Raw genomic sequence first — 10633 nt, forward strand, 5'->3', positions numbered from 1 at the left:
TGAGGGAAAGGAAACCGGGTTGGCGAGGGGTGGCGGGGAGACAAGGCAAGGCACGGGGTGAGCAAGAGGCTGCTTCTTGGAGGGGGAGAGGTGGCAGTGGGTGGGGGGTCCTGCTTCAGGCGGCAACCTGTGTCAGGCCAGGCCTGGTGTGGAGGCAGAACCCACCAAACATCAGATAGAGTTGAGGCACAATTGGATCTGAAGGGCAACTCCTCAGATGCACATCATGAGGGCTGAATGGAAGGTGTGGGGAGCAGGACCCAGAAGCCCAGCAATGCCTCAAAGACCTGGACTGTATTGAACCTCCTCCCTCCCCTCACAAGAAGAGAGTTACTCAGCAGGAACGTTTATACTTACTGTAGAAATAGATCCCAATGATCCCAGCCACCAGCAGGGCCATGGCGGCTCCCACAACGCACCTGATAATGAGCCCCAAGTTGGATGCTAAAGGTGAATGGAGAAAAAGAGCAAAGCAATTGGAGGGAAACCCCCAAAACACCCTTCTCCTGTGATGAGGGAGGCCCCGGATGGTGTCATGTATAGCCCTACTGCTCCTGTATTGGGAGCAGGTGATGCAGGTAATCAATTAGAAATAGACTCAGAAGACGCCGAGCCAGACACCGGGCAGTTAGAGCGAGTGGGGGAAGGAGGTTCACACGGGAGAGGCTTCAGCTGCAAATCTGCCCCCTCCAGAGTCTATCTCTTCAAGGCCAAATTCTATGCTTTCAGTGGACAGGGAGTCAACTTCCCGGGGTGAACATTCAGAAACCTTACTTGATGCTAGGAATTGCTGGAAACTAAAACGTTCAGCAAGGTTAGCGGCAAAGAGGCAGTTGGACAGATTGCATGAGAAATTGTTCACGCATCAACCACCTTGAAGTTATAGACATTTGAAAAGCCTTTTCTTTTCTTTGAACGGACAATTGTCTTGCTTAGTTTGCATAGTTTTTGCCTAAGGGGGAGTTTCACAGAAAGTGTCTACTTTGTGTTACAGAAGTGTTTATTGCTTGCAATAAAGCTTTGTAAATTGCCTAGCACTTAGCCTCATTTGTCTCCCAGAGAAAGCTGAAGCAGCTACAGTACACAACAAATGGCCCATGAGGACTGTGGTGGAGTGGGGGTCAACAGAGGGAGAAAACGCTGCAGTTGCCAGAAGGGGAGAGGTCCAATGAACAGCCTACCCCCCAACCCATCATCCCCTGCGAAGGTTTGCACAAGTCCTTCCAGGGCTGGGCTGGGAGGTGGGGGAGGGTCTCTTCTCAAAGGGAGGAGCCATAACAAGGCTCGACTCCTCCCATTTTGCTGACATGTTTGCCTCCAATAATATAAATACTGTCAGAAATCTCATGATTTCAGAGCCACTCAGTCTTGCAGAGAGAGACAGAGACCGAGAGCTCTTCCCTAGGACGCAATGTCAGTTTACGGCCTCCAAGGCAGCAGGTGCCGGCCAGAAAGGACGACAAGGGTGTCGAAATCTACAACATCCTAAAAACTTCGTTTGTATCCAAGAACACACACAAGAGGGGGGGGGTTGTGATGTAGTCTGTGATTCTGCTGGGGGTGGTGTTACGCCGCCTCCTTCAATGGGGATAATGCCCCTCCCAGAGTCCTCCCCTCTGACCAATAACCACCACCACAATAATGAAGACACACACTACTCCAGTCTCTCACCACTGGTCTCCTCCCAGGCAAAGACCAGGGGCTCCAGCAGGCTGTCATGCTCCACACGGCACCGGTAGCGGTCCCGATCCTTGGGGTCGATCTGGATGCTGAGCCAGGCGTGGAAGGTCCCGTCCGAATTGGGGGCGACGTCCCTGTGGAAGGTCTTATGCTCCAAGACCTCCCCATCTCTCGTCCAGGTGGTCTCGATGGCCTTGGGGTAGAAGCCGTGGGCCTGGCAGACGAGGGTCTCCATGCTGTCATGCTCCGCCTGGGTCGTCACCTTCACCACGGGGCGCTCTGCAAGACAGGCAGCTTTGGAGTTAACCCAGAGCGTCTCCAGCGCTTGGCAGGATGGATGCTTTGCTCTTTAGAGCAGGAAAACAACCCTTGTGGGGATCTTGTCCTATTGCAAAGACTGAACGCCCTGCAGGGCTTTCAGCATACCAAATTTGAATTGGATTGGGTCATCTGTTGATATTTTATGATTTTTTAATGGAAATTAAACCAATGCTTACATCTGCGTAAGTTTAAAAGATAAAGAGATCAAAATTGGCACAGTAATAACTATTAAGGGGGGCTTTCAGCATATCAAATTTGAATTGGATTGGGTCATCTGTTGATATTTTATGATTTTTTAATGGAAATTAAACAAATCCTTACATCTGCGTAAGTTTTAAAGATAAAGAGATCAAAATTGGCACAGTAATAGCTATTAAGGAGGGACTTCAGCATACCCAATTTGAATTCAATTAGGCTATCCGTTTATTTTTAATGATTTTTAAAATTTCCACCCTCAAGCCTTTTGGATCTTATATTCCACTAGTTCGAAGGAGATATGAAACTCAGGAGTGCAGGAACGCATTTGCGCTCATTCATTCCTTTGATCATGTGCTGGTTTCCTTGCTCTAAAGTTAATCCCATTGATTTCAATATGCAGTTCATGGAAGGGGGAGGAAGGTTTTCCAGCAGGATGAATGGGGCGCTCTTCCATTCCTTTGAGGAAACAGCATGGGTGTTTAAAAGGCTGGGAAAGACATAAAGCAAACAAGAATTTCCTCTTATTTTCTAGTTTGGGAGAGCAGAGGAAGGACAGGGGCGTGCCTTTTCCCCAGTGGGTGTTTTTAAATCCTTTCCTCCTCGGAACTCCCACGCTCCCTCCTGGCAGGGAAACAGGAGTGGCTAAATTTTAAATTTACTCAAAATTTACTCAAAATTCACTCAAAGGGATTTACTCAAAAGTAATTCCCATTGACTTCAACTGCTCCATCACACCTACACAGACTATAAAGCTGATTTGACGGATCTCTTTCTTTTCTCCCCATTTACGAAGATCACAACCTGCAAGTGGTGGGGAGGGCTTTCGCGGGGTCCTAAAGCCCCAGCAGCTTCTTCCTCCCCTCCTCCTGCTTCCTCCACACCAGATGCGAAGTCTGTGATGCTTACTCGTGGCCCTGGATCCCCTGGATCTCACCAGCTACCACAGCAGTAACGTCCACCTTATACTGGGTTTACTTTTAGATCACCGTACCACTCTAGTGACCCCCCCAGTACCCAGCTCAGGTGCACAAGTCAGGGCTAAAGACACTAATTCTGTCTCCATGGCACGCTTCTTCTGTTCAGGCTCTTTCTCTCTCTCTCTCATCTCATACTACGCACCCATGTTCAGAAGGACAGGGAGGAAGCGGAGGCCACAGAGTTCAGTAACAAGAGAAGCAAATCCCAGTGCAGGACCCTGTTGTCTGACAAAATGAATGGAAGGGGAGTGGTCCTACTTCAAACAACCAATAAACTGTAGTGGGAGGTACAAAGGAGATCTGGAGTGGGTGGGGATGTGCTTCTCAATGGGATCACAGCAACGCGCTACGACAGAGGTGTAAAGAGGCTTGGTTCATAAAAGCGCACAGGTGTAAGTTTGCAAGCTTTCACACACTGTATAAACGCTATATAACCAAAGTGGGATAATTCGAGGGGAAACCAAAACAAAAGCGTACGTGGGATGGACCTCTACAATACGTAGGGGGGAAAGGGAAGAAAATCCACCACCACCACCCATTTCTGTGTACATTGTGCTAGTTTTCTACTTCCGGGGATTTTCATTTTAAAAATCTGGAGGGTACTGAAAACCTCTCCCCCCACAGGGGTCTGAAGGGGGGCAGCCCCAGATGTGCCCCCTTTAAGGTGTGTGGATTGGGTCTCAGGCTGGGATGAAGCAGGGATAGAAGGCCCCCCAACAGCCCCTCCCTCTTCCCCACAGACTCCTCCCCCCCATAATATACACACCTTTCCTCAGCAGAGTCTCCTTGCCGTAGTCCAGGTATCTCCGCAGCCACTCAATGCATTCCTCCTCCAGGTAGGCCTTGTCGTGCTCGGCAATGGCAGGTTCAGCCTCCAGCTTCCTCTTGGTGTTTTGTGCCGGGACATCGGCGGCCGTCCAGGTGAGGGTCTCCTTGTCCAGGGCGATGTAGTCCCTCCCATCGTAGCCATACTGCAAATGCCCTCCTTTGCTCCCGTCGCCCCTCAGCTCACAGCCGTACATCAGCTGCCAGGTATGAAACCCTGAAAGAGACACACAGAGGAGGAAAGGAGATGAAGAGATGGGAGGGGAAACCCAGGGAGGGGCAGCCATTTCACCCCACCCCACCTACCCCGCCCCCACCCTCAGGCATCAAGCCCCAGAAAAGAGGCTCAGTTCAACATTTTTTCTCTCCGGCTCCTAGAAGGAAGAGGCTGCTCGAGAATAGGTGAATTATCTTATTAGCTGCTGAGCCCTAAAATTTGGGTCACCTTGCCTTAAATCCAGAGAGGCACAATCCCTCCACTTTCTCTTTCCGTGTCCTTTTCTCTCACACACACATTGATCTGACTGACATCCACCACCCCCAGCCCTTGTTGCCTGGGGTGCTCCTGTCAATCAAAAACAGCCCCTCCCCCTCCCCCTCAGAAGGCAAGGGAGGGGCCCCCACCCAACATCCCCCACCCTCCTAGGTCAGAGCAGGGCCGTCCCAGCCTCTGTGACTCTGGTCTTTGCACACCTCAAGGGGTGGGGTGAGGCTATGCATGTAGACATGGCCACAGTAACACATCCCTTAATTATATCACATCTGGATCATTGCAGTGCAATTCTACATAGGGCTACCTTTGAAGAGTATTTGGAAACTACAACTGGTCTGGAATCCAGCACCTGGGCTTTCAATAGGGAGCAAGTTGACACAACTGCATCCAATTGGTTTCCAGGCACAATTTAATGTATTGGTGATGACTTTCAAAGCCCTCGTGCGTTTAGGATCAGGATATCTGAAGGAACACATTCCCCTCCATGAGCCCACCTGTTGAATCATAGAATAACAGAGTTGGAAGGGGCCTACAATGCTTGTCCAGCTGCCTCTTGAAGGCCTCTAGTGTGGGAGAGACCACAACCTCCCTAGGTCACTGATTCCATTGTCGTACTGCTCTAACATTCAGGAAGCTTTTCCTGATGTCCAGCTGGAATCTGGCTTCCTTTAATTTGAGCCCTTTATTCCGTGTCCTGCACTCTGGGAGGATCGAGAAGAGATCCTGGCCCTCCTCTGTGTGACAACCTTTCAAGTATTTGAAGACATTTTCTCATGTCTCCCCTCCATCTTCTCTTCTCCAGGCTAAACATGCCCAGTTCTAGCATTTGCCTTTCTTGCAGCCATATCGCACTGTTGGCTCATATTCAGCTTGCAATCTACAACAATTCCAAGATCCTTCTTGTTTGTAGTATTGCAGAGTCAAGTATCCCCCATCTTGTAACTGTGCCTTTGGTTTCTATTTCCTAGGTGTAGAACTTGGCATTTATCCCTATTAAATTTCATGCTGTTGTTTTCAGCCCAGCACTCCAGCCTATCAAGATCACTTTGAAGTTTGTTTCTGTCTTCCAGATCATCCCCAGGCACCCTCTTGTACGGCCCAACAACCCCAGAGACACACTTCACTGGGATGAGGGACAGGGCCTTTTCCACAGCTGCCCCTGGGCTCTGAAGCTCTCCTCTGAGTCTCCATCTCACCCCCTCATGAAAGACTTTCTGGAGGCTGGTAAAGATCTTCCATTTCTGGAAGAAATTTAATATACCATTTTTAATTTGCTGTTTTAATCTGACTGCTTTTTGGAATATTTTAAATATTTTGACCGGTGTTACTATTTAGTAGTTAGTTTTGTTTTCAATCGTTAGGATGTTTTTAATTGTTATATTTAATTTTGACTCTTCGCTGCCTTAAGCTTCTGGGACAAACGGTGGGGCATGCATGGTTTTTTTAATAAGTATGTAATAAACTAAAGGGCAGAGAGCAGGTACCAGGCCAGGCCTTAGGTGTCTGTGGTGGATATTTATAAATACAAGTTGTACGGACTGAGAAATGCAGCTTGGAGCAGGAGTTACCTGGAGCCAGCCTGGATAGTATGGATTCCTGAGATCTCATGGTCTTGGCTGGATGGAAGAGTTGCAGTTCCAGCTGTGGCCACCAGGCGGAGGAGGCACTGCTGTTGCTGCGTAGCACGAATTGGGGCCCAGGAGGCCGGAGGGATCCAGGATAAAACTGCTCACCTTGAAATGCATTCATACAAATTTGGCTTTTTACAGCAACCACACACCGGTGGTCAGCATTTTCATGCTATTTGGAGATACATATTGTTTTATGTAACTGGCTTTAAACACTGGGGAAAGCAATATTAAAATATTTATTTAATTAAGGCTATTTCAAATGAAATAGCCTTGTGTGGCACAGAGTGGTAAGCGGAAATTTCTGCAGCCAAAACTCTCCCCACGGCCTGAGTTCAATCCCAGCGGAAGCTGGTTCTCAGGCAGCCTGCTCAGGTCCACTCAGCCTTCCATCTTTCCGAGGTCGGTAAAATGAGTACCCAGCTAGCTGGAGGAAAGGTATCCGCGACTGGGGAAGGCAATGGCAAACCACCCCACTACAAAGTCTGCCAAGAAAATGTCAGCGAAAGCAGGCGTCCCTCCGGGAGTCAGCAATGACTCAAGTGCTTTGCACGAGAGGTTCCTTTCCTTTTTTCCTTCAAATGAAAGCAGTGTTAAGTACTAGTCCATTACCTTTGTGTCTTTCCACTCATTGGTCCAAATATGGGACGGTGGGAGCAGGTGGATTTCACGGATCTCACAGAGGAAGTGAGCAGAAGTTATATTAGCAACACGTTTTGCTGTGACTAAAAGGATAGAGGGTTTTTTTCTCTCTCTCGAAAGGAAGAAATACAGAGAAAGGGTGAAGAATGCTTTCCACGCAGCCCCCTCCATCTACGAAAAGGAGGACAGGGCTCCTGTATCTTTAACAGTCGCATAAAAATGGGAATTTCAGCAGGGGTCATTTGTATGCATGCAGCACCTGGTGAAATTCCCTCTTCGTCACCACAGTTAAAGCTGCAGGCGCCCTGCCCTCTTTTAAATCTGGTCACTCTAGTATAGTTCCTGCAGCTTTAACTGTTGTGATGAAGAAGATATTTCACCAGGTGCGACATGCATACAAATGACACCTGCTGAAATTCCCTTTTAAAAATAATAATAATAATAATAATAATAATAATAATAATAATAATTTATTTATTTCTTACCCACCTCTCCCTTTGGATCGAGGTGGGGAACAACATTAGAACAGGAATCAATACCGTATTTCTTCGATTCTAAGACACACTTTTCCCCCTAAATTAACATCTCTAAAAATGGACTGCGTCTTAGAATCGATGGCGTCTTAGAATCGAAGAAATACGGTACAAAGATAGATAGATCTATATGGGACAGGGCAGCAGCATTCCATGGGACAGGAGGAGCCCTCCTCTAAGTTCAATGGGGCTCTCTTTACAAGAAGAAAATTGCTTACTCTCCTATGGGGCGGGAGCCAGGCTGTTCCGGGAGGCCCTTCTTTGAATGTGGGGCTGATGAATGGGATGAAGAGCAAAGCCTGTGGGGAGGAATGGGGGGGCTCCCCCACCATTTTGCACCCCCTTCTCCAACCGTCTGCCAGGCTCCACACTTCTCCCTCCCCGACCCCCAAGTAAAGCCCCACTGAGGAGGAGGCCTCCCTCTGCCCCCTTCCCTGGCCCAGCGGCCTCTCCCCCCGCGGCGTCCACCCACCTGCTTTCTCGATCTTGCCGGACATGTCACAGCCATGCCGGGGCTGGGCTCCGATCCCGCCCGCTGGAGAGGTCCAAGGCCCAGCCCGGCTGACGAGGAGGGTGACAACGAGGAGGAGGAGGAGGCCGCCACGGAGCCGGGCAGGCAACAAGGGCTGCGCTGCCGCCGCCACAGACGCCGCAGCGGCCTACGACGAGCGGCTCAGCCCGGCCCCCTTGCCTCGCTTCGCTTCGCCGCCTCCCCCCGCCTCGCTTCGCTTCGCCGCCTCCCCCCGCCGGGCCCCGGAGAGAGGCAGGCAGGCGAGAGAGCAGCAGCCGGAGGAGGCGGCGGACAAGGCCGCACAGCGCGCCCTGCTCCCGGGCCTGCAGAAAGCAGCGCGGTTCTGAGGGAGAAGCTGAGGCGCCTCACGGATGGCCCACGCCGCTGCTGCAGCCCCCAGGCCACGGCAGCCTCCTCCTCCTCCTCCTCGTTGTTATTATAATTATTAGTAGTAATACTACCACGTAAAGGAAACGGAGCCATTTGCGTCTTCCCCGCCCCTTCTCCCTCCCTTCTTAGGCGCGAAACCAAACTCTGGCGTTTCCTGCCCTGGATGCAGCGGAGAGCGGCTGGAGGCCTTTCGGGGTTCGTCTCCCCCTCTGTGCTCAGGACCCCCGAACCTTTCAGGCTGCCCCTCGGCCGGCCCCCTCCTGCCCGCAGCCCCTGCAGCTCCTTCCTGCCGCGACCCTGGGCTCAGTGGGGAGGAAGCAGGAGGGTGGCAGAAGGGCTCTTGCTTCGTCCTGCGTGAGTGCAGGGAGGGCGGTGGGGCAGCTTTTGACAGGAAACAAACTATTTCTTTGATTCTCAGATGCCCTTTTCCCCCCAAATTAACATCTCTAAAAATGGGGTGCGCCTTAGAATCGATGGCGTCTTAGAATCGAAGAAATACGGTACATCTTAAAAATTCATGATTTAACATTGATCTGGATAGGCCTGCCGGAAAAGGCTAGTCTTTAAAGCTGCCTTAAAATCACATAGAGAGTTAATTTTACGAATCTCCTCCGGCAGGCCGTTCCACAATCTGGGGGCGACAGAAGAAAAGGTCCTCTGGGAAACTGATGTCTATGCAACTGCTAAAGATACAGGAGCCCGGTCCTCCTTTTCATAGGGTCACCTTCCTTCATCGCTCCAATAAGAGGGGTTTCACTTTGTTTAAAATCCCCTTCCCCTCTGGTGCTCCTGCTTAGATGAGAGGGGGGGGTGGGGGTGGGGGAAGGGAGGGGCTCTGCTCTGCTCCCTCCCCACTTCCTCTAGTTGTAGTCAAGTGCATCTGGGGAGGCTGTGAATATGTAAAGTGGGGGGGAACCAGTTTTTCTCCTAGGAGTGGCCTCCTCTTTCCTTTCCGTCCCTCTCAGCACTCCGCTCTCCTGGCCCTGGAAGGGAAGAATCTGGGGGGAGGGGAGAGAGAATCAATGTTCCCCCCCATTTCCTACTAACCCTTGCTCTGGTTGTAAAAGTTCCGTGCATTCTCCAAATCCACTCTGAATTTCTTCACCCAGCCATGCAAGGCCTGGGTCTGCCGGTCCAAGTATTGGGCGTCGTCCTTCTCCAGCTTCTCCATCCAGGGGACGCGAGCCTGGGCCTTCTTGGTGTCGCTGTCGTACTGGATAAAGAGCTGGTCGTCTACGTAGCCCGTAGCGGTAAACTGGGGCAGCCCCTGGCTGGGCTCCGACACCCCCATGTATAAATTGCGCTGGGAGTGTGTGGAGGAGGAGGAGGAGCCTGGGAAGGAGACACAGAGAGGAGGTGGAGTTAGGGGCCTTGCATAGGAAGACCCTGCCAGACCTCACGCCTTCATGGGCTCTGCCGTCCTACAGCAGGTGGCACTTGGGTTGTTGGGAGAGGATCCATCCAAGCAAGGAGGATTCCCCAGGCAGGAGATATGGAGGGGGAGAAGGAGGGACGGGCGGGAAGGACCAGCAGGTAAAAGGGCTGCAGGGAGTTAAGAAGGAAGGGGGCACTAAGGGAAAAGGGGGAATGAAGGGAAATAAGGAAGGTACGTGGGAAGTAAGGGAGAGAAAGGGGAAGAATATTTACAACTCCTCGGGAGGGAGAGGAAAGAAAACGAGGTAGGGGCAGCAAGAGGGCTATGAAGGGGAGCTATGAATCTATCGGGAGCTATGAATCTAATAGCTTCATCACGCCAGCGTTATACTGTGCAATCACTGCGAATCGCGTGCAAAGGACTCCGAAGTTTTCCAGCTTCTAATCTGCTTTGACTGTGAAGTCCTCCCCTGCGTCCTGCTTTAATTGCGCTATAAAGCCAAAAGACCCGACCGATTTTGCTACCTGTTTAGGAGCGAATCGTTTGTTGTTCTCCGAGCGGCCACTGGGGGCGCAGGAGCCGGATTTGAGATGTTTAAAGTACAAATTAAACCAATGCTTACATCTGCGTAAGTTTTAAAGATAAAGACATCAAAATTGGCACAGTAATAGATATTAAGGAGAGCTTTAAGCATACCAAATTCAAATCGGATTGGGTCATCTGTTGATTTTTTTAATGATTTTTTTACATTTCTCCCCCTTAAATCCTTTTCCTGGTATGCAAAGGATCTTAGGAATCCTGCTGCCTGGGGTGTGATTTAGCTAGCAACATTTCTTTTGGGAGCTCAGAAAAGCAGAGAACGGAACGGTCTCATAATCTATGCGGGTGCTGGTTGTCTTAGAGAGGAATCTTATGGGCCCTAGACAGCATCGGGGTGTCAGAGAACGCTGCGCATCTCTGCCTCCACGGCCGCAGACAAAGCTACAAGCACATCCTGTTTGAAATTTTGTAAAGAACATTTGAACATGTTCAACTGTAAAAATCGCAGTTGAACTTGTTC

The 10633-nt window shown here is 50.4% G+C and overlaps 1 protein-coding gene across 1 annotated transcript; it reads right to left on the bottom strand.

Moving 5' to 3' along the window:
• Positions 1–334: 334 nt before the first annotated feature.
• LOC134395741 (RLA class I histocompatibility antigen, alpha chain 11/11-like) lies at positions 335–9525 on the bottom strand. The gene is made up of 4 exons (XM_063121903.1): positions 9246–9525; positions 3943–4218; positions 1672–1959; positions 335–444 (listed from the first exon to the last, which is right to left on the bottom strand). The coding sequence occupies exons 1-4, from the start codon at positions 9487–9489 to the stop codon at positions 335–337; spliced, it is 918 nt and encodes a 305-aa protein (XP_062977973.1). The 5' UTR covers positions 9490–9525.
• Between the last annotated feature and the right edge of the window lie 1108 nt (positions 9526–10633).

The sequence above is a fragment of the Elgaria multicarinata genome, chromosome 3 (assembly GCF_023053635.1).
Source record: "Elgaria multicarinata webbii isolate HBS135686 ecotype San Diego chromosome 3, rElgMul1.1.pri, whole genome shotgun sequence".
Taxonomy (NCBI): Eukaryota; Metazoa; Chordata; class Lepidosauria; order Squamata; family Anguidae; genus Elgaria; species Elgaria multicarinata.

Excerpts from the sequence above, each read along its gene's own strand:
- LOC134395741 (XM_063121903.1), bottom strand. The coding sequence starts at position 9,489 with ATGGGGGTGTCGGAGCCCAGCCAGGGGCTGCCCCAGTTTACCGCTACG. Across the intron at positions 1,960-3,942 it reads GGAGACTCTGCTGAGGAAAG|AGCGCCCCGTGGTGAAGGTG; the intron begins GTGTGTATATTA and ends CCTGTCTTGCAG. Across the intron at positions 445-1,671 it reads TGCCTGGGAGGAGACCAGTG|CATCCAACTTGGGGCTCATT; the intron begins GTGAGAGACTGG and ends ATTCACCTTTAG.